The sequence below is a fragment of the Anopheles coluzzii genome, chromosome 3, assembly GCF_943734685.1.
Source record: "Anopheles coluzzii chromosome 3, AcolN3, whole genome shotgun sequence".
Classification (NCBI taxonomy): Eukaryota; Metazoa; Arthropoda; class Insecta; order Diptera; family Culicidae; genus Anopheles; species Anopheles coluzzii.
In genome coordinates, this window is record NC_064671.1 from 31287240 (window position 1) to 31315063 (window position 27824).

Consider the following 27824-nt stretch of genomic DNA (forward strand, 5'->3'; position numbering starts at 1 on the left):
GCGGAAAGGGGCGGCCCTTTTGTAACGGGGCAATCTGGAAAGGGGAGGCAGGGGGGAGGAGATGGAGTGAGTCGTCCAGAGGACAATTTTAAATTGTCCGTTTCGGCCGAAGGACGCTGCGTAAGCGGACGCGTAGCATTGACCTCGCCAGCGTTTCGTGAGAGGGAAAGTGTTGCGCGCAATTGGTGTGTTTAACGGTATTTTTAAACTTCACTTTGAAATTCGTTTGGCTAAATATTTGTTTTATTATGCTACATTAGCTTTCATATGTTGTTCTTTTTTTATCATTTTAAATCGCCTCTATCTTGTCCGTAAAGCAAGCAGCACTAATAAACGATCGTTTCGCCCATATGGAAAGACATTAACGTGTCCATTATTCATTAGCAGTCCATAGCACCCCGACCCCGACCCCGACCGGGCGGGAGGACTTTTCAAGGACCTCACCATGTGCGATTCTTCCCGTGGTGCATAATTCAACGCACCAAACTTCTTGCATTCGAAAGCGTCTGAAAATTGAAGGAAAGGGAAAAGAAAAAGAAAATCTTTCCACGCACGCTTTCCATCCTTCCTTTTCCGTTTTCTTGGGGTTTCTCTTTAGGGCAGACAAAAAAAAGGGAAGAGGTAAAGGCGACACACACCGTGTTATCCGTCTGTCGGCCGTCGGTTGTATTATTGATGTGTGTCAACTAGGTACTGAGCGGTGGATTAAGTTATGGTCGGTAACAGGGCTGGTGGTTTGGGAGGCGTAGTAGCAGTGTAGTAGTATTGTTTGACTAATTCCTGAAATAGACCCGGTTCTTGGTAATTGGAGAAGTGGATTTGAGATAATATGAGAGTTTGTTTTTGAGTATTTTTTTAATTAACTTTTTGATACTTCCAATCAGCAATTGATAAAAAATGCTGAAAATCTATAATTTTTTGTTCGCAAAACATGTTTTTTGATTATTTTTCTATTAAACTGTCATCATCGCTTCCCTACAAGCATACTAGAAGGTGTACAATAAAAAAAGTGCTGAATTTAAAACAAGATACCGAAATGTTCAGTATCATAGCGAATGCAGTAGCAGGATAGGAGTAGACATTGTATCGGTTGGTTGTTTCAACGGCCAGACAGATTCATGTAAAACTTTTGGATCGGAAAAAAGGAACGGTTTGAGCACCACCATCACATGATCAGGACTAATTATGAAAAGTTTAGTTCCAGTTCTAGGCCCAATATCGGTGCAGGATTGGAATAGATTCAGGATCAGTACAGGGGACCGATACAGGCATGAGTTCAGTTCAAGGTCCTGTACAGATTTGGGATCAGTTTCAAGACATGTAAAAGATCAGGGTCTGTTCCATAACCATTATGGGTTCAGGGAAGTCTGTTCCAGAACCGATATGGATTCGGGGTATTTTTCTGGCCTGACATGGGTTTTGGATCAATTTCTGAACTAGTATGAGTTTAGAATCAGTTTCTAGGACCGGGATGGGGTCAGGATCTGTTCCAATAGCGATATGCGTTCGGATTAAGTTCCAGCAGCGAAATACTTTCAGGATCAGTTCCAGGACTGGCATATATTCAGGAGCTATTCCAGGAATGTTATGACTGTTGGATCAGTTCCAAGATCGATTTATGATTGTGATTAGTTTCAGGACTGGCATGGGTTCAGGATCAGTTTATAGGAGCGGGATGGGCTCAGGATCTGTTCGAAGACCGATATGGGTTCGGAATGAGTTCAAGAAGAGGGTTTGGGTTCAGGACCAGTTCCAAGACCGACATACATTCAAGAGTTATTCGAGGAATAGTATAACTGTGGAATCACTTCCATTATCAACACAGGATTGGGATCAGTTTCAGGACTGGTATGAGTTCAGGATCATTTCTAGGATCGGTTTTGATTCAGAATCTGTTCCCGGACCGCTATGAGTTCAGAACTAATTTCACAACCAATATGGGTTAAGGATTAGTTCCGGGAAGGGAACAGGTTTGGAATGAATATAAGATTGTGGTCAGTTTTAGTACTGGCATGGGTTCAGGATCGATTTTTAGGAGCGGGATGGGTTCAGGATTTGTTCCAAGACCGATATGCGTTCGCATTAATTTTCAGCAGCGCAATGGTATCAGGATCATTTCCAGGACCGGCATAGATTCAGGAGCTCCAGCAATACTATCCTGAACCTGTGGGATCACTTCCAATCAGCCACCTTCCCAAACTCGATTCGGGAGCGATCGTAGCGATTGTTAAAATGACATAAAATGGTGGTTTCCTTGGGTGTTTTTTTAAACTTTTATTTCAATATTGTACGCGTAGCTGACCAGGATACTCATGAAATAAAATGAAGCAACCGTTGTATCTAGGCAACCGCAACTATCGTTCATCTGCGATCGAGTTTGGGAAAGTGGCTGAATACCGATACTGGATTGTGATCAGTTTCAGGACTTGTATGGGTTCAGGATCATGTCTAGGATCGGTTTAGATTCATTATCTATTCCAGGACTTATGTGGGTTCAGGATCCGATCCAGGACCGCTATGAGTTCAGGATTAAATCCAGGATCGATATGGGTTAAGGAATAGTTTCAGGAAATGTATTGATTCAGAGTACCAATTCCTAAGGAAATATACCCACGTGGTCCAAAACCTTTACAATAACACAAATAACAACAAAACAGTTCCAGAACCAGCAAGGATCGGATCCAGCTCCGTTATGGATTCGGGATCAGTTTCGAATCCAGTATGAGTTTGAGCACACTTACTGTGACAAGTTTCTTTTTTCTTTCAAACACATAAAACAAATTAAAGCAACTTGTTTGGGTATTACTTTATTTTTGCATTCGTGGTGAATCAAAAGGTGCTGCTTAGTAAATAAAACTCTTTTGCTATGTCACTTCAAAATACTCAAATTTGCAACTTGCTCCTGTTTCTGTAAATTTTCTTTTAAAACATACGTGCTAAAATCCTTACAACAATATGCTCAACTGTACTGTGACTTGCTAGCGCGAGTGCGGATGTGATGGGCGAGTGTGTTATGTTAATTATGGAAGCATTGCATTAAAACCGTTTTATAAAACCCAACTTCAAAATAGCTATTATTTCGTCTTACATGATTAATGTTATGGTTAATGTACTCAGCAAAAATGTTACATCTCAAATATTTCCCTTGTTTTTTTTTGTTTTGTTCAACACCATACATTAAAGGTTCTACAAACTGTTTCCCAGCATTTGGGCCGGGCTGCGAAAGGAAAATACAACTTGGTTTTACAAATCTACGACACTTTGGCGACACGGAGGTTGACAAAAGTACAAGATCGCGGCATTACATCTCTCTAATAAAGTATTGTTATCGGTTTCGCTTACGATCTACCATGGTGTAAAGTTTGCTGACACTACGTAAAGTTGCCCCGCTTCCCTTTATTGGTACGCTTTTAAATGCTACATGCACATTAAGACACGACATTGCTAGAGAGAGAGACAAAATATATTCTTATATCGCTCAGGTATAAAGTTTAGTGTAAAGAGATTCATCTAAGGAGATTTTTTGGGAGAGTAAATATATGTCATGGCTTTTCCAGTTCCCGAAAGAGAATTTTCTCCAGATTTATACAAGAGACAGGTGGATGTTAGGTTTTAAAAGTAATGTTATGGCAACGGTATTAACGTCTCTGTAGAGAAAGACGATGCTAGAGAGCATGAAACAGTTCAATGAATAGTTACTAAATGGGTAGCATTTAATCAAGAAGACCATAACTGGGACATTCAACTGTTTCAAGAGTCAGTTTCCAATGTAAATAGCAATGATTCAACGCTCATGTGATGTTTTTCAACGGAGGACATATGTTTTGACAGCTGTGCTGTTGAAAAACATCCCTCGAGCGTTGAATAATGGTGTTAAGATTGGAAACTGATCCGGAAAACAGTGTAAAAACTCTAAATCTGGTCAGAGGTTTTGGTATTTGGGTAAATGCGCATCATGAAAATGGGAGCTGGCCTATCCTTACGTTGGTTCTAGTTTGCTTCTAGTAATATATCCCTACTCCATTGTTTATTATACTGTTAACAAAAGACTTAACATCCCTGCTTCAAAGCGCTTCAGATAATAAAAGCTGATAAAGTAACAAAATCACATATGGCAAGGAATTATATCAATTGGCTTTAATGCGCCGTGTAAGATGCATTATTGAAGTTTTGTTAACCTTCTTTAAATGGCTGTGATTTAAAACCACGTGTGATGCAGTGCTTTCTTTTTAAAACTCGCTTCAGGTATGCGTTTTTGAGGTGCTTGAGAATTCTTTTTGTTTGAAATTGCTTTTAAAAAAATAAAATACTGGTTTCGCTAGAAAATACTTTCGAAAAATATGGACGATTTTGAATCGACAGTTAAAGGACTAGAAATTAGTTACAAACAAAAATAACAAAAACAAAGCTCACTTCTTTTTTAAAAACGTGCAATAAATGACAAGAACACCGCACCAAGCGCCACCAACAGATTGGAGATTGGCGGCATGTTCGCACCGCTTGTAGTTTTAAACTGCGATGCAACGGCCGGTGTAACCGTTTCCGGTTGCGCTGCAGGTGCAGCACCACTGTTCGGTGCCAGTGACAGTGGTGGATTGTCCGGATCGGCAATGAACTGTCCGGTTGCGTCGTACCGCCCCGGCGTAAACATCTGCGACAGTGGATCATACAAACCGGACTGGAAGATGTTGGTCTCGGCGATGTAACGGCCCGGTGTGAAAATGCCCGTCGCTGGATCATACTCACCCGGCGGTACGTACTGCCCGGTGGCCGGATAGTACTGACCGGGCGGTGGGATGTACTGTTTCGCGTTCGGATCGACTGTGGTCGTTTCCATGGGGTCCGTTTGTACGGGAACGTTTGGAGCGTTTGGATTTGCATTATCGCTTGAACCGGGCATTGGAGCTAGCGGGACATTGGATGATCCATCGGCTGCACCACTTGCTGGGGGTGAATGCGGTGCGGGAGCGGCAGCTGCAACACCGGGGGACGTTTGAACGGGTACGGCTGCCATTGCCGGGGCAGCACCTTCCACCGGTGCAGCACCGGCCGCTGCTGGGACATTGTTAATGATGGTCACACCACCTCCTCCCGGCCCTTCCCGATAGCGTCCACGATCCTCCGGACGGAGGGCGTTGTACAGTGCGGACCCAGCCGCTCCCGCCAACAGTCCCGTGCCGATGCCGGCAGCAATACCGCCCACTCCCAGGCCCGAGCTCTGCGGTTTGTACGCACCGACCGGAATCGCTGCAATGGGGAATGATGGTTGCGGAGCGTAGTTGACCGGTGGGGCATAGCCGCCACCCTGGAACGTGCCATGTGGTGCGCCGAATCCAGCGCCCTGTGGATGATACCCACCAGCACCTCCGTATCCTCCCATCGGCTGTCCAAAGCTGCCCGGTTGGCCGAACCCGGGCTGTCCGTACGATCCCGGCTGTCCAAAACCGGGCTGTCCCGGTCGGAAACCTTGATTGCCCGGACTGTACATCGGCGGGGGCTCGTTAAAGCGGGAGTTCATGTTGGGATTGTTTGCGGCCGAGTACGGTGGCGGTGGTCCGTGCGAGTAGGGTGGTGGAGGACCTCCCGGTGCGGCATGGGTTTGGTGTGTGTTGCTGTGCTGCTGTACCGGATATGGAGGCTTCCCAGCGTTCGACTGTACCGGATATGGAGGTTTGGCGGCGTTTGACTGTACCGGGTAGGGAGGCGGTTTGTTGACGGCCGGTTGAGCCACGGAACCAGCCGGTTTGGCCTGATTGTTCACGTTCCAGCCAATGTTGCGCTGGTTTGAGGTATCGACCGGAGCAGACGGTTTCGGGGCCGGTTTCGGGGCCGGTTTCGATTGGTAGTTGCTGTAGCTCAAGCTGCCCGGATTGCTGTAGCTCGTCGAGCTGGGTTTCGAGACGCGCCCGGAAGAGGAAGACGATGAGGAGCTTTTACTGCGACTCTTCGTCTTGAGGGCGTCCGTCGATGGCAGCATGGTGGACACGGCCAGCAGTACGCAGAACGCGAGCGCCTTCAGTCGCCTGCTTTCGTACCGTTTTTCCCACATGATTCTTCAAACGTACGCGCTTGCTGGCTGCAAAATGCTGTCCACAATGTATTGATCGTTTTAGTTTAATTGGATTCAAGGGCTAGAAAATTCTTCACTCATGAGTCACTGGCAAACCACTTGAGAATCACACCACTTGCACAAATCCCGATGATTGTACTTGAACGGATAGCTTGTTTACGTACGTACACTGTGTTGTTAATCAAGTTTTATTTCATTTCACTTTTCAAAAATGCAAAAATATTCCAAAGATGGTCCACAAATTCCAAACACTGTATAAATAATGTGCAAATTTCTATGTTTTGTTTTGTATATGCGCATTTCTGCATTTGCGCAAATGCTGTTTTTTCCCTCTCTCTCTTTTCTGCTGTTTTGCATGACATTTGCAGCAGCTGTCAAGCTGCTTGGAGCTGTCATTTTGGGCGGTGCAGAACAAACGTAAACAAACGCCGCTTTGTGGTGCTCCGGCAGAAGCACGAAAACATGGAATACAGTGCGAAAAATGCTTACCAGCATCAATTTCATCGCAATTTGGTGTGTGTCGTGTATCCGGGGATTGTGAAGAACCCCGACCGGATGATAGAAACGCTAGGAGGGATCCGAGAAATAAGTAACGTAAGTAAATGGGACGTCTTTCATTCGTTGGTCTTCTCCTCACTACATTCCTTTGTTTTGCAGACTTTTGGGCAGGAAAAAAGACGCTTAGAGCTGCGCTTTCGGCCGGAATGTATTTATTCCAAGCCAGCTTTTGGGGATGGCCGTCCAGCGACTGGGCTGCTGCTGAAAGTGGTCGTGCAGCGCCGCAAATCTCAACCGGACTATCGGGCGGTCAGCTCGGTGCAGATTGCCGGCTGCGTACGGCGCATCTTCAATTTCGATTCGCTGTGCGATTTTCAACAACTGCCCGCCTTTCGCATGCCCGCTAGCGGGAAGGTAGAATGCGTGTACAGCGATATCGTGCCGAAGGGTGTCAACACCAAAAGCCCGCTCGAGAAGCCAACAACCATTCCGTTTTTCCTACCGCCCGTCTGCTTCAGTCGCACCGATTCGATCAACAGCTTTGTGCTGCGTGAACCGAAAACGCAGAAAATTTCCCCCATCGAGAGCACGTACCGGCGTCGACGGCAGAAGTACGGCATCTACCATCCGTTTACGCTGACCGAGCCCGTGCCGGAGACGGCAAACGCACAGGCGCAGCACATGCTGACGTCGAAAATTATTTCCCCCGATGATGTGGAAAAGGTACGGGCCGCGTTCAAGGCACGCCCCATCTGGACCAAAAATGCGCTGGTCAACATCAACAGGCTCGTGATTAACAGTCAAACACTGGGGCTGATTTTACCGTCGGTCGCCTTCTACTACGTAAACGGGCCGTGGCGGGGAACCTGGGTCCGGTACGGGTACGATCCGCGCAAGCACTTTGAGGCTCGGGTGTACCAGTTGCTGGACTTTCGCGTCCGCTCGATCGGTTCGCTGCACGAGTGTATCAAAATTAAGCGCCTGTCGCTGACCAAGATCAACTATCGAACGGCAGAACCGACGGCGGCGGTGAAGGAGGACGAACAGAACTTTATCAACTGTACGTTCGACGAGGACACCATCCCGCCGTACCGCGTCATATTCTACCAGTACTGTGACATTCATCTGAAAAAGATACAGGAAATGCTGAAGAAGGTACCGTCACCCAAGAGTGGTACGGTGTGCGATGAGCGGAATGGATGGCTGCCGTACCGGTTCGACGATCAGTGTCGCAACATAATGATGGAGATTGTACTGAACAATATCAGGCGGCTGCGGGAAGAGAACCCGGAAGCGTGCAGCGCGATGGAATCGGTCGAGGAGGATGACGATGAGGGAGATGAGGGAGAGGTGTCCGGGTTCGAGGAGGATGACGAGGTGGAGACGGAAGGATTGCTGGATTCGTTGGATGATGTAACGGATTGAAAATATTTACTTACACATGATTTTAAGATTAATTTGTCATAATAAACTTGAAACTTTTATTTATCCTTTTAACACAGTTTCGCAAATTGCACTTGTTCGTATGGAACAACTTAAATACTGAACAAAATATTTTTTACATAATTTTCTGCATAAGTTCTTATTGTGGAGTGCATCATCCTTCCAACGGCTATTTTGAATTGGGCTTGTCAAAAAAGCTGTCTTTCGAAGCAGCCCTGCGCCAAACGTCATTCGATTCGACACGAAAACATTGGAAAAGCAGCAGCAACAACAAAAAAGTTGTAGTGCTTCGAGAAGAAAAAGAGAATATGGAAGGAGTCCTGCTGTTGTGAACGATTCATCCTTCCCGATGGAACTGATACAGGACTACGAGCAACAGTACGCCGTGCAGACGGCCGAAATTACCGCCCAGATTGGCCGAATCGCACACGCCAGTGGAGGTAGGCATTGGACAAGTCCGCTTATCAGCTAAAATATGGTTCGATGGTGACCGAGCTGATGTAAGCTGTGTGCGTGTGCGTACGTATTTATCTTCTTTCCTTTCCCTCCCGGGGCCCGTTAGCGGAACGCAACAAACTGATCTCGGACGTCGATCGGCAGCTGGAAGAATCGCAAGAGCTGCTGGAACAGATCGGGCTAGAGATACGCGACATTCCGCAGAACTCGCGGGCCGCTTACACCTCCCGGCTGAACTGCTACCAGGCGGAATGGAAACGGTTGCAGCAAGAGTTCAACAACGCGAAGGTGGCCCGGTCGAAGGCCGGGTACGACTCGTCGGTGGATGATTTCGACGAGATCGGCATACAGGAGGACCAGAAACGGCGGCTGCTGGACAATACGGAGCGGATGGAGCGCACCAGCAACTATCTGAACGATGCGTACCGCATTTCGGTCGAGACGGAGCAGATCGGTACGCAGGTGCTGGCGGATCTTAGCCAGCAGCGTGAAACCATTCAACGGTCACGGGGAAGGGTAAGTGAATGGCGGCGTATTGGTGAGTGTGAACTTGTTTCTAATGAATTCCTTTTTTTTGTGCATTCACAGCTACGCGAGACGGATGCTGATTTGAGCCGCTCGTCCCGAATCCTCAACTCGATGATAATGCGTGCAATGCGCGAGAAGTTCATACTGGTCGTTGTGGTCGTTGCTATATTTCTGGTCCTTATCTTTAGTATTTATTTCTCGATATCGTAATCAGTATCTGGGCTGAATGGTGTTCCGATGATTCACCTTTCGCCGTCGATCGGTGCGAGATTAGGTTCCTGTTCCGGAGTGAGTTGGGGGACGTATTATTAGGTAGGGTAATGATTTTATTTCAATTGTTGGTTTTATGTTTGTGATACTTGATTCCCCGCGGCTTCTTTTCCACCCTTCGAAAAGCTACCGTATGTATTGTGAAGATTTTGTTTACGTTCGTTTCAGCTATAGCTCAGTTTTAACTAAATCATCACCAAACTCGTACCACGGTTGGAAACAGTGCAAACTGCACGCGCTAAACTAATGCAAAGTTTATGTATATGTACAATAAAAACCATTCCAATTTGAAGGAAAACTAAAGAGTTAAACAATTTTAAAAAATAAGAAACATAAATTTCGAATTTTGATTTAGGTCGTTCTGGCAACACTGCTTTCTTCGCTCGCTGGTGCAAACGTCAGCTGGCAGCACGGTCGCGATTGACAGATTGATTACCATTCTAGAACTGCAACACAGTGTTTCACGTTGTGCATTACGCAAAGTTTATCTACCGGTAAAGTGTGTAATGTACGTTGATTTTATCCTTCTTTTCGATATTCTGAATGTCCTAGAAGTAGTTGTTCCCATAAGGATGCAGGGTTAAAGATATAAAGCCAGAAAAACACCCAAACAAAGCGTTCCCGGGTGCTGCTTCCGAGCAGGGACATCTAACCTCATTTGCTAAATATGATGCAATTGTTGTTTTTAATGTGTTCAAGAGTCTAATTTGCATCTCCATCGTTCCTCTCGTTTGCAGATATCGCCAAAATCAACCCAGCAATGGCAACGCAGTTCCTGAATCGTATCGGTCAGCTCGGTCTAGGAGTGGCCGTCATCGGCGGTGTTGTAAACTCGGCGTTATATAACGGTAAGCGACACGGGAGGCCGCTTGTTTTGTAGCCGGCACCACCATCTCACCCGCTAACCCCTGTATGCTTTTGCTTACAGTTGACGGTGGTCATCGGGCGGTCATTTTCGATCGATTCAGCGGCGTCAAGCAGCAGGTGACCGGCGAGGGCACACACTTCTTCGTGCCGTGGGTGCAGCGGCCGATCATTTTCGACATTCGGTCGCAGCCGCGCAACGTACCGGTCATCACCGGTAGTAAGGATCTGCAGAACGTCAACATCACGCTCCGTATTCTGTTCCGCCCGGTGCCGGACCAGCTGCCAAAGATCTACACCATCCTCGGGCAGGATTACGACGAGCGGGTGCTCCCCTCCATCACGACGGAAGTGCTGAAGGCGGTCGTGGCCCAGTTCGATGCGGGCGAGCTGATCACGCAGCGTGAGATGGTGTCGCAGAAGGTGTCGGACGATCTGACCGAGCGTGCCGCCCAGTTCGGCGTGATACTGGACGACATCTCCATTACGCATCTCACGTTCGGCAAGGAGTTTACGCAGGCCGTCGAAATGAAGCAGGTCGCGCAGCAGGAGGCCGAGAAGGCCCGCTTCATGGTGGAGAAGGCGGAGCAGATGAAGCAGGCGGCCATCATTACGGCCGAGGGTGACGCACAGGCCGCCCAGATGTTGGCCCGTTCGCTCAAAGAGTCCGGCGATGGTTTGATCGAGCTGCGACGTATTGAGGCGGCCGAGGATATCGCTTACCAGATGAGCCGGTCGCGTGGCGTCAACTATCTGCCGGCCGGACAGCAGACGCTGCTCAGTCTGCCACAGTAAGGGGTGGGAAGGGGATGGCAGAGGAGGTTGTCCCCAGCTCGCAAGCTTACAACTTTAAAATAACGACGTTGTGTGTCGGGAGAGAATTTGGTTTAAGTCGAAATGCTGTTTTGCTGTCCACCACCAGATTACGTTGAGCTACGCAAATGCCAATTAGCGGGGCGGACTAATACTAGTTACGAGAGGATCGAGTTGTTTTATTGAAGGTACCTCTCCTTCGCTGCCGCGACTAAACGGTCAACAACCCCTTCTTAAATGCATTAGGATCGTTCATTGGAAATGCATTTTGGTGGACGTTGGAAGCATTTGCGCACGTGCGGTTCTTCAGCCCGGTGGTGTTTATAATAGGAATAGCGTTAGAAAGGTAATTTCGGGGGAAGAGGATACCGTCTCACCAGGGTGGATATGAATCCTTAGCACCGCATGAAAGCATTGGTGTAAACAGTGCATTTAAGAGAAAAAAATGGCGAGGAAGATTAAATCATTATTAAATACCTCTAATCCTGCATTTTGTTATTTGTACATCGAAAGAACATGAATTCCTTTTTTTCTAGCTTAATTTCGGATTAAACATGAATAAGAGAGCCAACAACTCCTCGTAAGTTCCGTATCAATCTTCCGCTTTTGTTTGTATTTTCCTTTCAGAGTGGATTCTTAACGTTTATACACACACACACCCTCCTCCTCTACATTCTCCGCGTGTGCGCGGGCATTCTCAGAGACCCTGAGGACACCACCACCACCACCGTCACCATCAATCTCGAGCTTACTTCGATTTGCTGGCACCGGCCTTGGTGGTCTTGGTGGTCTTCGGGGCCTTGACCGGTTTGCCGACCGGCTTGGCCTGCTGCTGAGCGCGCAGCACCTTCACGACCTTCTGCTCGTCGATCAGGAATGCACGGATGATGCGCTCACGCAGACAGTGGTGGCACAGGACACCACCGAACGTACGGGTGACGGTCTTCAGGCGGCGGCTCATACGCGGGCGCTCGCACGGCCGGGAGGGCTTGATGCCGTTCAGCTCCTTCTTGCACTGGCCGCATTTCGGGAGGGTACGGCGTTTCTTCACGTACTGGTAAACCAGACGGCCACCTGGTGTGCGAACACTGTGGAGAAAGCGGGCAGACGATTAGAAATTGTACTGATGATGAAAAACTGCGCTAAGAAAGAACCATTCCATCCCGTCGAGCGACTCATGTATTCGCGTAAAGAAGTATCCTGCTCCATCGTTTCATTTCGAACCAGGATAGGCAAACAACGAACCGATTGCTCTGGCACAAATAGTGAGCATCGAAACACTAGACGAGCGAGCCGATGGTAGCAAACATTGTGCGACTATATCCCGAAAAGGTTTCCACATTCATCGAGCGACCAATGTATTCCTCGTAAAGGAAGTATCCTGTTCCATTTTGTCCATTCAGAATCAGGATAGGCAAATGAGGAACGAAACCGATTTCTCTGGCACAAATAGTGAGCATCGAAACACTTGCCGAGCGAGCCGATGGTAGCAAACATTGTGCGGAAGTAGTAGGCCACGGTAGTAGTTTAAACGCTCTTTCGATTTGAATGGTAGCACTGGAGTTGGAACGATTGTATGCTTCCGGGAAAGTACCCAGCACTATGATCCCTTTTCACGTGGGAGTGCAGGATAGGCAAAGGAAGAACACACTTTTCTCTCTAGCACCAACAGGCAGCACCGGGACACCATGAAGCGTGTGAACCGTTGACGAAAAGCCATGGAGTGCGGAATCTTCATGCGGTTCCAGGAACCGATAGTGCGTCTAGCTCGCAGTCAACGATGGAATGGCTTCTTTCTTACAGACACTGTGTCCCTCGGTGTGGTGCTGAGGGAACCCGCTTTCATGCTGCATTCGATACGTACATACGGCGTTTGTTAGACTTGGTGTTGTACGACAAGCGTCGTCGAAGCGTCAGTCGCTGGACCATTTTGGCGAATTATTCTACAAAGAAAATGGAACAACAAACGCAATTAACCCTCAATTCGATGGTAGGTAGAGAAATCTAAAAGGAGAAAAAGCATTTTGACAGCTTCCATACAACTCCGGCACCGAGCGCTTCCGACACACCGCCGGTGTACGACGGTCGGAACCAAACCAACGCTCATAGAAGGCTTTTCACGCGCTGGAATTGCGCTGTTAATTTTTCACATTCAAGTAAAAACATTCACCAATCCACTGAGCGATGGTTTGTTGATGGATTCGGCCGCAAAATGCTTGCAATTGTTGAAAATAACACGCACCCTCACGAAATGTGTCCACCAGCAAGCACGTAAACCGGAAAAAGGGGGAAAACAAGAGTGTCAACAATGACAACACGATGACACACTGCCGGAAATACGCGAACGCTTGCTGCGGGCTGTCAAACGTGAGGACAATGACAGGTGTGCGTTTTTGATGGAGTTTGTTTGGAAATAATAAAACAAATAATTCGTTAGATGCTTAATTTTTACGTTTTATTTATATAATGATTTTTGTCATAATTTCAGCTAATTTTGAATCATTATGTAGAACACATTACGAAAGGTTAACTAGCGAACTCTACGCTCTAAACAGGCCCTTTGTTGACGAGCTGTCATTCTGTTCCGATCAAAATAAAGTCCTGTCAAAGCTAATTAATTAAATCAGTGCAAAAAGAACGGCGAAGAAAAAAGGGAAACAGAAAAGTTCCTCTCCATCTGTGGTTGTCCGTGTGTGTGTTTTTGGTTTTAGCCGGAAAATCAAACCCCCGGCCAGCGCTCCACTGTGCTCTCCCGCAAGGGGGGAAATGATGGCTTCGGTGCGCATACCGGAGCAAAAGATCATCCTGTGCGGCGAGTATGGCGTTGGGAAGAGCTCAATATTCCGTCGGTTCGCGACGAACAACTTCGTTACTGCGGCCGACCGGAAGTCTACCCTAGGGCTGGACCACTACGGCCGAACGTTCACCGTGGGAGACAAAGAAATTAAGGTATGTGAGTGGAGGTGGCTCATGTGTCACAAGGCCGTAACCTGATCGCCTTTGTCTTTGTTTTAGCTACAACTGTGGGACACGGGTGGCATGGAGCGGGTTGCCTCGGTTACCTCGAGCTACTACAAGTTCGCCGAGGCGGCCATCCTGGTGTTTGCGCTGGACAACGAATCCTCCTTTCACGCCCTGTCGCAGCACATGCTGGACGTGGTGACGTACGCGGAGAATGCCAAAATTTTTCTCGTAGGCAATAAGGTAGACCTAGAATCGAGCAGCACCGATCCGCCGGTGACGGACGCGGACATGGAGTCGTTCTGCGAGCAGTGCCACAGTCTGATCAGCGCCACGTACAAAACGTCCTGCAAGACGGGCGACGGGCTGGAGGAGATGTTCCGCGACATTGCCGGCACGCTGGTGGAATCGAACCGATCGCGGCTGGAGCTGCAGGCGCTGGAAAGCCACGGCTTCAAGATACATCCACCGGACGAGGTGAACGATCCGAGCTGCCTGTGCTAGCTGCTGGCTGGCACGTATCTTGTGACTATGGTTGTTTGCTTTTTTCGAGCGCTGCTCTCACGTAGCAGGGAAGCAGGGGTGGTTGAAGGGCTTATCTGTTTAACGATAAACATAACCCCCCTCCCCACCCAATGGCATAGTTTTGCTTCTAGCGTGTGTTTTCTTCAGCCAATCCCCCAATCAAATTCATGCAACGGAGCCGTCCGTGCGAAATGCGCCATCAAAATAGCATTTATTTGACAAGCAAAAGCCCGCCGCTTTGAATGTGTGAAGGGGTTTGCATTCCTCTTGCCAAAAAAATAATCGCCAACTGCTATACAAAACAACAAAAATTGAAAACCCCTACAACTGCAAGAAAGTGCCATCGATAACACGTTCCAGATTTACCCGAACGTTACAGAAAAAGCGGCGTTGGAGTGGAACAAAAAACAAGGAAGCGGAAAATGTAATCAAAATCTAATTTATAACCATCATTCATCTATAATTACTTCTTACAATCCTTGCTCTAACAATCATGCGCTGCTAACAGGGGGACACGGACACGCGATAGTTTAAGCAAATTTGTATCGATTTGCAGACAGGGAGGCTTCTACCACTTCTAATTAGAGCTAGTTATCGTAGCTTTCGTTGTGTTTTTTTTCCTCGATGTAGAACCATGTATTTATCACGTCCACATGCATCTGCCTAGGGCTTAGGATATATAGAATCGGAGTCACACGCGCACGACACGAAAAGCCGAGCCGGGAAGTGCCGGGCCGCGAAGCGAAACGAACCGTGTCAGCGGGCCTCCATTTGGTCGTCGTATTCTTTGTGTATATGTGTGTGTGAGTGACAGGGAGGAAGCTTTTTTGAATAAACTATTGATTGAATAACAAATCTTGCTTAATTTAATTAATTGTGCCTGCGACAAATACGCTCGTTTGCAGCTCGTTTTGTTTGCATAAACAGGCGACCGAACGCCGCACTTGATCGGTTGATATCACAACACGCAGCCAAAAACATCGCCGGCCCGTTCGCTTTCTGCGATCGATTGACACAAAGCGCACGAAACGTCAAAGCAAGCGCTGGAAAAACAACGAAACATCGCACCGCAGCTACACAACAGTGATCGCAGGGGGACTGTTTTTGACGCGAAGCTGATCGGGAAAAGTTGACGAAAACATGAGTGTTTGTGAGTGTTTCGTGCTGTTGTTGCTGTTTTCCGGCGGGATTCTAGCGGCCAGCGATCAAGGTAAGTGGGTGCAATTGTTATTCCCCGCTGTTTCCGTGCAGAGCAGTGTCAATCCGCGCGAATATCCTATCCATCCGTCCGACGGGTGGTGATCCCGACATTGTGGCTCCAGTCTGTGGAATCTCGCGCACAGCATCCGTCCGGGCGTGTGCGTGAGCGAGACCGCACGATGACCGTGTCGACCCCCGATCGAAAGGGGTTTGTTTGTGATGAGGTTTGTTGTTTTTTTTTGTTGGGATGGCTGCAAGTGCATGTGATGTTTTCTATTGATAGTGATGCAACAGCGTACGATTTGCTGGATGTGCAGCTGGGAGGAAGGGATTACTTTTGGGATGGATGTGAAAAGATAAGCGATCGCAGCAGGATTCGAAACAGGTTGGCTGTTGGAAACATCGAGCAAGCAAAAACGGTGCGCGCTCGCCCAAGCATGCTTGGATGCTGCAAAGTAAGAGCAAGAGAAAGAGAGAGACGGCTATAATAGTGTGATCTGTTGCGTGCGGAGTGTGCGCAATCGAAGTGATCCTTCCATGATCATGCTGGCGGAGATTAATCCGGGAGGGTTTGCGGTGGGAAAGGGAGCGATGTTTGTTGACAAAAGGAACCAGGAACGGATCGAGTGTGTGTGTGACTGCGAGGGGCACGGGTTGAACATTAGAAAGGGCGTTTGCTGTTGATGTGGTTGAAGGTCGAAGCGGTGAGAGCAACCAGCCCGGCTAGCTCAGTCGGTAGAGCATGAGACTCTTAATCTCAGGGTCGTGGGTTCGAGCCCCACGTTGGGCGCTGAAGAAATCTTTTTTAAATTAGTTAGAGGAGTGGTTTGAGGTATTTCTCGCATGCCTTGGATATATTGTGAGAAGTGCAGCTGTCATCGATCACGTTTCAATGATCATCACTAGGCATGTGTAAAATGAACGAGAATCGCACCGTTCGAACAGTTCGGTAAAGTGCACGAACGAACGAGGTTCTTAACAAAAAGAACGACCAGGACTTTTGGAAGAAACTGACTACACCGAACGCGTTCGAACGTTCCGTTCAGTGTTCGACGGCACACATAAATGTGGTAATAAAACGTGCAAAATCATATTGCTTTCTCGCTCTTTCTCGCACCGTGCGAACGGGTCGTCAGAGATCAAAATGTACCCTGTTGGTGTTGAAATCATACCCATACAACTCAATTCCTCGAACGCCGTCGAATTTGTTCAGCAGTGTTCGATACGTGTGCTGTTGGTGTGGAAATCGTATCTATACGACTGAATTCATCGAACGCGTTCGAACTGGTGTTCGATCTGTGTTCTGTTGATGTGTAAAGCGTACCTACACAACTGAATTCATCGAACGCGTTCGATCTGATCCGTTAGTGTTCGATCTGTGTTCTGTTGGTGTATAAATCGTACCTACACAACTGAATTCATCGAACGCGTTCGAACTGGTGTTCGATCTGTGTTCTGTTGGTGTATAAATCGTACCTACACAACTGAATTCATCGAACGCGTTCGAACTGGTGTTCGATCTGTGTTCTGTTGGTGTATAAATCGTACCTACACAACTGAATTCATCGAACGCGTTCGAACTGGTGTTCGATCTGTGTTCTGTTGGTGTGTAAATCGTACCTACACAACTGAATTCATCGAACGCGTTCGAACGGGTGTTCGATCTGTGTTCTGTTGGCATGGAAATTATACCTATACAATTCAATAGATCGAGCCCGTCATGTTGATCCATAATTAAGTAGTTTTTTTTTTTAAATAGAATCCTTAAGTGTGTATAAGGCATGGGGTACAATACATGCAGGAGACATTTTTGCTCGTATTAGTTTTTACATGCTAGTTTTTGGTCGGTTTTGCGATGGATTGTGTTGACCAGACAGCCGAGTGTTTAATGTTTTTAAATGATTGGTTTCAACCGCAGAATGAGTACTTCTTTGGCTACAGTATGCGTCTATGGTGGGTAAATGAAAAAGATAACGAGCGTTCTTTGTGAATAAAAACCTCATGAAACAAAGAACGAAAGAATCGTCGTTCGCGTTCGGTTCTTTTTGGTGAGCGAACTAGTTCGTTCGCGTTCGGTGAAAAGAATCGTTTTGCCCATGCCTAATCATCACCAACAGGTAATTGAATAGAAGACGATCATGATCCATATTTCGCTTTCCCACGGGATGGAATGGCATACTGTGTCCCCTTGAAGTTGGAATTTTCACACAGCGTTTTCCAAGTGAGGAAATCAGAGGAAAAACGCTTTCCGTGTGGCTCTCTCACTGGGGGAAAATATATACCAGTACCTGTCACACCATATTGCAATCACTTCCCGCTGATCATACTGACAAACCCGTCTTGCCTTGTTACGTCTAAAGGAAATGTCGAATGCTGGTCGCGATAAGGCAAAAACACCACGTCGATCCCATCTCTTCCTACCCCTTGCTGCTCCCCTGCGTACGTTGCGTATTTTTGCGCCATGAACTGATTCACACGATCCTGTTCTTGGACGCGTATCGATCGATCGGATCGAAAAGCGGCAACTTGTCGTAGGGAAAGAAAAGTCAATCCCAAAGGAGAGGGGGTTGCACATTATTTGTAATCATGCTGCGTACGTGAAAGCATTATGTTCCATTTTCGGATGTGTGCGGGAGCAGGCTAACGGGGAGATGGGGGTTGATGTTGTGATCGGCAAACGATCGCTTTCCATGTTGGAAGTCATCATTATGCGAACATAGAAGGTAGCGTAGCCACCCGCTATGCTGTACGTTTAAAACAAAATGACAATATAAGGGTATTTGTAAGTAATAATTTATTTATTTATTTATTTATTTATTTAAATCAAAGTTATCGGGCAGTATGCCTAAATAACTTAATGCTTACAGAGTACAAGTTTAAATTATGGCCCTAGAACTAACTTGAATATGCTGACGCAGCTGACTAACGGATTGATTGAAATCTGCTGATAACCCTAACCTATTATACACATCAATCATTTTGAGCAGTGGATCATTGGCACCAAAACCAGTCGATCTAAAAGGGCTTCTTAGTAGCTCTCTACTTCTAAGACCTCTAGAGGGAGTAGAAAAGCAAATAAAATTTAAAATGTCAGGTGCATCAAAATCTCCAATTAATAATTTATGCATAAAAGTTATCTGAGCCGTAGTTCTCCTATGCTGTAAAGTCTCTAAGCCGAATAGTAAACACCGAACATTATACGAAGGACGTGGAATTTGGTTTGACCAGGGAAGACGATGAAACATAACACGTGTGATTTTTTTCTGAATTTTTTCAATTTTATCTATGTATGTGATTTGATGGGGACACCAAACTACACTGGCAAATTCCAGGATGGGACGGACTAGAGAACAGTATAATGTTTTTAAACTGAAAGGATCTTTAAAGTCGGCCGAGACACGTAAGACAAATCCTAACAGTTTAAGAGCTTTAGTGACGATAGTTTGATAATGGCTAGATAAACTAAGCTTACTGTCTAAAATAACTCCTAAGTCCCGAACCTGAGAAAAACGTGGAACGCTGTCTTCATTGATTTTGTAGTTATAAATAATAGGATTTTTTTTCTTTGAGAATGTTATACAACTACATTTGCTAACATTAAGTAACATATCATTATTAAAACACCATGCAGAAAAATAGTGTAACGAGTCTTGTAACATTTCACAGTCGTCAGAATATTTAACAGGTAGGAACATTTTTAGATCGTCAGCATATAATAACAATTTAACATGAGGAATAGCAAACACGACATCGTTAATAAATATAATAAATAGTAAAGGTCCTAATATACTCCCTTGAGGAACACCAGATAAATTATGGAATGTGGCAGATAAACTAGTTCCTATCTTAACGTTAATGCAACGATCAGTTAAATAACTTCTTAACCACTCAACAACATTTGTGTGAACACCATACTTTGATAATTTAGATAGCAATAGAAAGTGGTTGACCTTGTCAAAAGCAGCGCAGTATAAATGACGTCAACCTGTAAGCCCTTGTCAATATAGGAGTGGCAAAAGTTAAGTAAGTATATTAGATTGGTCTCAATCGATCGTTTCGGCATAAAGCCATGTTGAACATTAGAAATTAATGGTGAAAAGGCTTGGAGCATATGACGAGACATTATCTTTTCAAACAGTTTACTGCACGCACATAACATAGAAATTCCTCTATAATTGCACACATTACTTTTGTCAGATTTTTTATAAACAGGAAACATCCACGATGATTTCCAAAGACGCGGGAAGCATTTCGATTGCAAGGATTTGTTGAATAGTTTGGTCAGTATGGGAATGAGAGCAGCCTTGCAATTAATGAGAATTGCGCTGGGAATATTGTCAGGCCCAGGTGCGTAGGAAAGCTTCAACAACGAAATAGCAGATTCCACCTCATCATCGTTGATTAGTGGTGTGCATAAATTAACCTCATCATTTATGAAGGATAAAGCCGATGTTGAGTTAGACGGAACCGAGGAATTGTTGGTGTACACAGAAGAGAAATATGAGGCAAATGCATTGCAAAACTCTTCATCTCCGGTAATGGTGTTTCCCTCAAACTGCATCGAGGAAGGAAGTCGTCCACAGGATTCCTTATCTTTAGCAAATTTCCAGAATGATGTGGGATGTCTTTTGATATTGATTTCAATTTTCCTGACGTAGTTGGCGTAGGCGGTTCGGTTCAGCTGCTTATATATTTTTGAGGCGCGAGCAAAATTTATTTGATTAGTGCTGTTTTTTAGTCGATGCAGTTTTTTAAGGGCCCGTGATCTTCGACGTTTAGCCAAACGTAGTGCAGAATTGGTCCATGGTGGATGAGCACGAACATTAAACCGTGGGATGAATTGTTCATACAGTTCATTCATTTGAGAAGAAAATTCAGCCACACTGTCGTTGATGTCGTCATGGTCAGCGATAGAGTCCCAGTTGATTTGGTTAAGTGCAGAAACGAGATCAGTGAAATTAGTTCGTCTAAAATTGAAATCTGCTTGACGTGGGGGTTTAGATGACGGCACACTGTATTGCGGGAGCGTGAAGTATGTAAGTAAAGCTGGATGATGTCCATCAGGTTCAACAATACTTTCGATGCATAATTCGATTGGCCTCATGTAATCAGTAACTTTGTCGTTCGCAAACACTAGATCTAACATGTTGTTATTGTGGTTTAGAACAGTGTTAAGTTGACGAAGACCTTCAAAGCTTAGTTCATCGAGTAGAGCTTGACTGGTAGGGGATAGTCGGGTAAGCATAAGATTCAGTGTCGGAAATTTGCCGTTGATATCCCACTTAAGATTAGGTTGATTGAAGTCCCCGAACAGAATAAAAAAGTCATTCTTATATTTCTCTCTCGTTAAGTGCAATGAATTACAGAATGCATTTATGGTGTCCATGTTGGCTGATTGATCAGGAGGCAAATAAAATGATCCGATGATTAGCGAAACATTAAGAACTTTTACTCGAACCCAAAGGCATTCAATTGTAGATGTGTTTGTCGAGCACAGAGAGGAAGCATAATTTGCATTGATCGCAACGAGGACACCACCACCTCTACATTTGTTACTGTTTGCTGCAGAACGATCCGTACGGAATGTATTAAAGCGGTTGTTATCAAACAAAAGCTCAGATGGAAAGCTGTCATCTAGCCACGTTTCCGTAAGAACGATAACATCCCAGTCGGCGATTGCAGTATTAGCAAAACATTCAGAGGTTTTAGTACGTAAGCCTCTCACGTTTTGATAAAATATATTGAATGTGTTTAGTACTGGCTCCATAGGTACAGTTGAATGACTTAATGTTGGCTTAAAAAAGTCGAACCGGAGGAATTGTTTTGAGTCAGGTGAGTTTCAGGTGAGTTTGCATTTTTAAGATGATGGCTCGGTGATGGACTATGTTGTGTTGTGTGTGTTGGTGGGATCACATTTATGCAGTTGACATCATTATGCATAAAATTAGTAGTTGAGAAACTTCTGGCAGTTGAATTGTTTGAAGCAGGAAAGCAAGATACCGGGAGTGTTGGTGTGAATTGTTTCTGTGTACGTTGGTGAAATTCAAACTGGCGGTAAACAAATCCGCATGGCCAAGTTGAAGGAGAGAAAGCGAGCTCGCCAAACTCCGATGGAATGCCGATCTTAAAGGACACATACTTTAGTGAGCTTGTAACGCGACCTCTTGGTATGACACACTTCACCGAACAGTCAGTGCATTTTAACCTTCCTAGAATGAACATTTTCATATTCTCCTCAGTTACAGTGGGTGCAATCCTAGTTACAAACATCCAAACTTTTGGCTCAGGTGCAGGAATGAATTGTATGGTGTCTGTGTTGATATGATCATTGGCAGTGCCGGTGTGAAGAATTGCTTGTGTTGGATTTATGTGTTCATTATCAGAGAGCATACGCGAATGTTGAGCAATTGCTAAAGGACAACTGGTTTTATCGAATTGTTATGTTATGGATCCGGTATGTACTTATTTCATTCTTATTTGGCGCAACAAAGGGCAGTGGGTAGTACTTCTGGTGCCTTAATTATTGGTTGTACGAATATACTATCCAATATCTCCAGTATCTTATGTAGGGTGGTCCCGTGGTACAGTCGTCAACTTACATGATTTAACAACTTGCCCGTCATGGGTTCAAATCAAGAATGGACCGTCCTTCCGTACCAAGGACTTGATTTTTATCTGGCTTTTCGTGTGGTGGTGGTACTACTTGAATAAGTCTCGAAAGCCTGTATATAGGCCAGGCTCAGGCCTGGGCATGTTCGCGTGGGTAGTTACGCCATCTAGAAGAAAAAGAGTAACCCAAGTTTGAGGGCTTGGTTCTCATACCGGGTTTGAACCTATGGTGTGACCCTTCCTCGAGAGCATTTTGGAATGTCCTTTTAATTGTTAATATACATGATTTATATTTCTTGATATTTTTTCAAAATTTTGGGTTTAATTATCTCGAGATGATGCTGACGCTTCAACATTAGAAGACAGTAGTAATTTAATGAAATCCATCCCATGTCTTTTTTTTCGTAATTATTCACATTCAATGTACACCGGCTTAAGTATTTGTAATCTTCGATCTGGCCAGCAAATAATCTCAAATATGAATCCTAAGATCAAATACATTTTTCTTTGTAAGGCATTTTCTCCTCGAAACTATCATATCCCAGGGAATATTCTGTTTTTCTCCTCGGCCTTAATGCTTCCATGTCTGTTTCACACTTCAAAAAGGTCTAGTATTTCAGCTTTTGATGCCTAAATGGTTAAATTGGCTTAATCAAATTGCTATTATTGCTATATCGTTCCAAAGTTTTCACAAATAAAGACGTTTAAGTGGTCAACTGCACACTCTTGGTCATAGTTTCTTGGCTAATTGGATGGAGTACAATTGTACCGTACTGCTTCGAATTACGGACACTTAAGGCATTTTCGGCATGTAATAATATCTCTCTAATTCATATTTAGTTCGTTATACTTCAACATAACTCATTTTACACAAGCAAACCTTCTGCAATTGAGAAAAAAATAATATTTCCAACAATTTTACTCGAAACGCGGCAAAACCTCATGAAACTGCAACGATATTTTGATTCATATTCCCGACAGTTTCGAGCTCATGTTTCAAATTACGGACATTTTGATTCATATTCCAGACAGCCTCAAAATTTCATTTATAATATTCATACTAACACACACACACTATACACCTTTTTTGCTTTTAACTTATATTTACCTCCGGACAACAAATTCTGAGGGTCGTATTGTACTCCTGGTTCGACAGGACGACGGTCTTACTGACAATAAGGTTTGCATGCGATTTTCCTCTTGCATTGAACCGAAGTAGTGCTGCGCGTTTCGAAGATTTTTCCTGTACGGCCACATTAAGGCATTGGGCACATCTATCTTCAAATATAGTTGTTTTATTATTACCACTGAATCTTTGTTGTTGTTATTATTAATGTTAAAACACTTATTTTTATGCAATTAACCACAATTTACTTCGGCTGTCCGGAATTAAAATGAAGATAAACAATATTGCTCCGAATTCCGGACAGTATTAAATATGAGTTTGGATGAAAATCATAGCACAATTTGATAAAACACTGTTTTTTCACGTTTATAACCACTTCCGCAATATATTCCGATATGCACTTGGACACGATTAATAGTAATTATCGAATAAATAACACTGGCGTGGGTTTGAAGCAAATCATCATGGCATCAGGGACTACTAGGGGTCAGACACATTTTTAATACATGATAGCACATCATGGCCATTACATAAAATTAAAAAGCGCTATGGCCAGGGATTAGATATGAAGCCATTCAATAAAAAACATGCCGAATGTCCGGAATTTGAAGCTGTCCGTAATTTGAAGCATAACGGTATTGCTTTCTTTAAGAAATGTCATCTTCAATAACCATTCCAGCATCCATCCCGAAAAAGATCTACAGTAAAATCTGAGCACGAGAAAACCGTTTGCGTCCCATCGCCCATCGCTGTTTGATATACCCGTTTACGGATGGTCCAAAGACGCGAGACGGTTGGGCAAACACTCTGCCATCTCTCGGTGTGTATAAAAGCGCGTATTTATGCAACCCCCCGAAGTGTTTGCTTGCAATTCAAATGATTGTAAATATTTATCAGCGGTGTACTGATGCTGATGCAAGTACGCATATCGTCGTCGCCCATCCGATTGGGAGAGGATGCGCACACCGACACGAACACGATCCCCAGCCCATCTTCTTCATTCCAACCCGCGCGGAGTCTTTATTCCCCCCTGGCACGGACCTGGTCGACGAGGCCAATGTGTCATACGAATATTGACACATCTTCTCCAAGCCGCTGCGTTGAATCTGCGTCCCCGGGTGAATTGCCCCTTTTCTGCCGATTGGACTTTAAAATGAGAAAAAAAAAGGAGCGCTTATGTGTGTGCGTTTGTCGCTTCCTGGGCGAAGGTAATTTCTTATTGATTTTTCATCTCGATTTGGAATTCACATTTACCTTGCTTCTGCTTCTCCTGTTCCGATGCGCGCCCTCCCCCTGGTACCGTATATCATTAACAGCATTATGGGAAAATGTTTCCAAGGTTTTGGACGGCCGGCCTCCCCGCTATGGCGGGGCAGCAAAACGGGTTGGACGGACGCGTACAAAACCGGGACGGAAGAAGCAACATACCATACCGACCGGTGGTGTGTATGAATGCTGTTGCTTCTGTTGCTGCTGCTGCTGCTGTTGCTGCCATCCCCCCGGTCGGGAGCTGTGATTCCTGTTCTTGTGTGTAGCTCCGATCGATCACCCTTTTGTAGCGGCGAGTCTGGGTCAGGTTTTCGGTTTGGATGCTTCCCATCGCGCTTCCCTCTGCGCGGGGACATAAATTATCGCAATTGTTCGTTTTAAGTTCATCCTTCCTTCCCCTTCCCGTCCCGGCTTGCGGACCATCGGAACGTGATATCGGAACGGTGCGTTTCCCTTAAAAGGAGCCACGGGGTTTGACGGGATCCCTGTGTGTACACCGTTGTGCACCGAGTGCGCACAATTCGAAGGGCAATTTGATTTCTCGCCAAGTGACAAACGTCCCTCTCGTTGATGGACGTGATCGAATGGCATTGACCGGTAACATCCCCATACGGTCCCGATGGCCCTGGCCCCGGTCCTTTCCTTTTATCGCAGAGGTCCGGTGGAGGTAATTTTTCTCGCCCCAACGAGGAATAATTTTCCACGAACGCTTACGCGCTGCCTTGCCCCGGTTGTGTTGTGAACAGCACGAGAGAGAATGCTGTGGCGACAAGGAAACTGCTCCCGGGCACAGCACAGCACAGGGTCGATCGGTGCGTGAGAAATCGAACGGGAAAATGTACTCCATCCACTCCACACAGGTGGAAATGAAGGTTCGGGTTTTTGTGCTTTTCCTCCTTTTTTTTCGCTGTCACTGCACTCCACCTGCGCCTCGAGATCACGCGGCGATCACATAGAAGCGGACAGGTTCGGAGTGGACGCCTCGGTCTCGGTCGTCGAGCGTCGGTGGCGCCACACACTGGTAATGGCATTAATAGCGGAATTCCAATGCTGTTTTTTTTTGCTTCACTCTCCGTCTACTACCTTCCTCAATACGGTTTGATTACAACAAATATGAGAAATCATTGGAAGTCATCACCGGGAAGACACAGGGGCGAGCATAGTGTTTAGTATCGCTCTGCGATTAAACTATCGATGTCGTTGTGATGCTTGAAGTGATCATTTCCACAGTAGCCGCAATTGCCGCCATCATCATCTTCAGGTTATGTTAAATGTGTGGAGTAAACGGAGCAGAAGTCGTTGAGTTTCACTCACGCAGTGGAAGGCACAGGTATCGCTTTCGCTCTATATCAATCCAAACACGCGGCGTCCTAAACATGGTTTGCTGCGGAGTCCCAATCGGCATACACCGTTGTATATGCTCGCAGGCACTATCATTTCCTTACCTTCAAGCAATGAAGCTAAAGAACCGGTTCATAATCGCGGGAAGCAGAACGACCTTGCTCCCACCTCCCCAGTACGATCATTTAGAAATGGAGTTGATCATCAGGCGCTGGAAGAGAGAAGCGATGGGGAAATTAAAAACGTTCAAATTAGTTCGTTTCTATCCCCAAAAGAGTTCTGCCTGTCTGCCACTAGAACGAAATGAAAACACGACGCAACCGCCGCCACCTCACTCTTCACCACGTCAAGGAACGCCGTTCGTGGGCATTCGCCGTAATTGATTCCCATTATTTGGCGGACCTCGACCTCGCGTCACTCTTCTAAAAATCCAGATGAAACAAACACTGAGGCGCGTGTGGAAAATCGGATTGATCTCACTGACGATCGGATTCGAGCACGATCCGACCCAAAAAGGTCTTGGAAGATGGCAGGGGGTTTTATCCAGGTTGGGATCTTGTCAGAATCGAGACGTCCGTGGTTTCGTTCTTTCTTCTGTAGAATAGATGATGTGCCTTCTTCATGCGTGGCTGTGTCCGTCGACACTTCGAAGCTGACATCTGATAGACACTATCAGGGTTTGGTACTTTTCAGACTCTTTTTTGTTGTTGTTATTGTTGTAGAGCCTTGATTGAAGTGAAGTAATCTCCAGCTGTTTTTGCTTGGTCATCGTCATGGAACGTACAGAGTGATGGCAGAGGCTTGAGTTGCGCAACTCCATTGATTGGATGGACTTTTTATATTATTTAGTGCAAGTCTCGGGATTTGTACCGTATTCTACAAAACACTTTTTTACTAGTACTGATCCTATGTCCCAACAGGATCTTTGGGGAGTCTATCCAACTATCTCTTCCAAGAATCGTCCCCCAAGAGCTCTAATCGCAATGACGATTTTCATTCTTTTTAAACACCGCCATTGCTTTGATATCGTGATATGAGGCGCCAACTTTTGTGACCAGACGCCACTCCAGGTCTTCTTCAGGGTTGGTACGAAAAACAAAAGCACGATCCTATCTCTTCATTGCCATTGATGAGTCCAAACCAACTCCAGGTTCTTACTTCTACTTCTTCGACACTCACTTCGGAATAGGGTTCGTTGTCTAGCGGTGAAATTAATATCTTTAAGGCTCCGGAACAAAAAAAATCCGTAAAAAGTGTGAACGGTGATCCTTCCGTCATTCTAGATCATTCTATCCAGTGCATGAAATTGAAGCACTTTCAATTCTTACGCGCCGGCACCGTAAAATTCAGCATTAGTTACGCGACCGGCATGGTACAAACAGGGGGGAAGGCGACGAAAAATTTGATTAGCAGTACAGACGGGAAACCTTAGGAAATGATACAAGATCACAAAAAACAACAACTACAAAGGAACCCGGCGAGCAACACAACACGTGCGTGTGAGGCAACACGACTTGGCTTAGCAAATCGCCGTGACGAAAGCCGACTTATTGGGGTGTTGTTTTTACTCCCGCGCGCGAGCGCGACATTCCCGGCACTAATCCGGCACAAATGATGGTTTAAAGTAATTTAAATAATATTGAACCGCTTTTTCTCTCTCTTTCTCTCGTGTGGTGTGCTTTTGATGGACATGCGGCCAGTGGCGGTTGACGTTTCATCATTGCTGAGGCTTCGTTCGTCTTCATGTTTTTTTTTGTAGTTTTCTTTCGGACTTTTGTTGGACGAATTGGGCCTCCCCTAAAGCAGCAGGAAGATACACCGATGCTCGTTCGTGTGGTAAAAGTCATTCCA

General features: G+C 45.6%; 7 protein-coding genes and 1 non-coding gene across 10 annotated transcripts in view; 6 read left to right on the top strand and 2 right to left on the bottom strand.

Annotated features, from left to right (window-relative positions):
- Nucleotides 1-2791: 2791 nt before the first annotated feature.
- LOC120954890 (trithorax group protein osa-like) lies at nt 2792-6386 on the bottom strand. The gene has a single exon (XM_040375193.2). It carries the CDS (start codon nt 6047-6049, stop codon nt 4421-4423), a length of 1629 nt encoding a protein of 542 aa, XP_040231127.2. The 5' UTR covers nt 6050-6386; the 3' UTR covers nt 2792-4420.
- Nucleotides 6200-8065, top strand: LOC120954891 (general transcription factor 3C polypeptide 5). Its single transcript, XM_040375194.2, has 2 exons — nt 6200-6664; nt 6728-8065. Exons 1-2 carry the CDS (start codon nt 6200-6202, stop codon nt 7991-7993), a joined length of 1731 nt encoding a protein of 576 aa, XP_040231128.2. The 3' UTR covers nt 7994-8065.
- Nucleotides 8066-8240: 175 nt separating this feature from the next.
- LOC120954894 (vesicle transport through interaction with t-SNAREs homolog 1A) lies at nt 8241-9568 on the top strand. Its single transcript, XM_040375197.2, has 3 exons — nt 8241-8451; nt 8574-8983; nt 9056-9568. The coding sequence occupies exons 1-3, from the start codon at nt 8361-8363 to the stop codon at nt 9203-9205; spliced, it is 651 nt and encodes a 216-aa protein (XP_040231131.1). The 5' UTR covers nt 8241-8360; the 3' UTR covers nt 9206-9568.
- Nucleotides 9569-9662: 94 nt separating this feature from the next.
- LOC120954893 (protein l(2)37Cc) lies at nt 9663-11425 on the top strand. 2 transcript variants are annotated; one of them, XM_040375195.2, is made up of 3 exons: nt 9663-9773; nt 10003-10113; nt 10194-11425. In XM_040375195.2, the coding sequence occupies exons 2-3, from the start codon at nt 10026-10028 to the stop codon at nt 10922-10924; spliced, it is 819 nt and encodes a 272-aa protein (XP_040231129.1). In that variant the 5' UTR covers nt 9663-9773; nt 10003-10025; the 3' UTR covers nt 10925-11425. The 2 variants fall into 2 exon arrangements, with proteins under 2 accessions (XP_040231129.1, XP_040231130.1); XM_040375196.2 differs by having other exon boundaries at nt 9682-9759.
- A 98-nt stretch (nt 11426-11523) lies between these two features.
- Nucleotides 11524-13293, bottom strand: LOC120954895 (60S ribosomal protein L34-like). The gene is made up of 3 exons (XM_040375199.2): nt 13185-13293; nt 12807-12885; nt 11524-12030 (listed from the first exon to the last, which is right to left on the bottom strand). The coding sequence occupies exons 2-3, from the start codon at nt 12869-12871 to the stop codon at nt 11691-11693; spliced, it is 405 nt and encodes a 134-aa protein (XP_040231133.1). The 5' UTR covers nt 12872-12885; nt 13185-13293; the 3' UTR covers nt 11524-11690.
- Nucleotides 13294-13537: 244 nt separating this feature from the next.
- On the top strand, nt 13538-15283 carry LOC120958569 (ras-related protein Rab-30). The gene is made up of 2 exons (XM_040381462.2): nt 13538-13891; nt 13958-15283. Exons 1-2 carry the CDS (start codon nt 13709-13711, stop codon nt 14405-14407), a joined length of 633 nt encoding a protein of 210 aa, XP_040237396.1. The 5' UTR covers nt 13538-13708; the 3' UTR covers nt 14408-15283.
- A 213-nt stretch (nt 15284-15496) lies between these two features.
- The window catches only part of LOC120958566 (bone morphogenetic protein receptor type-1B), a 135795-nt gene continuing 123467 nt past the window's right edge, over nt 15497-27824 (top strand). The window contains exon 1 of one of the 2 annotated variants that reach the window (XM_040381453.2): nt 15497-15638. In XM_040381453.2, the coding sequence (XP_040237387.1) occupies nt 15569-15638 (70 nt within the window). In that variant the 5' untranslated portion in view covers nt 15497-15568. The remainder of the gene's footprint in view (nt 15639-27824) is intronic. The other variant, XM_049609895.1, reaches the window with a different exon arrangement.
- Trnak-cuu (transfer RNA lysine (anticodon CUU)) lies at nt 16346-16418 on the top strand. Its single transcript has one exon. It is a non-coding gene; the product is annotated as a tRNA-Lys (tRNA).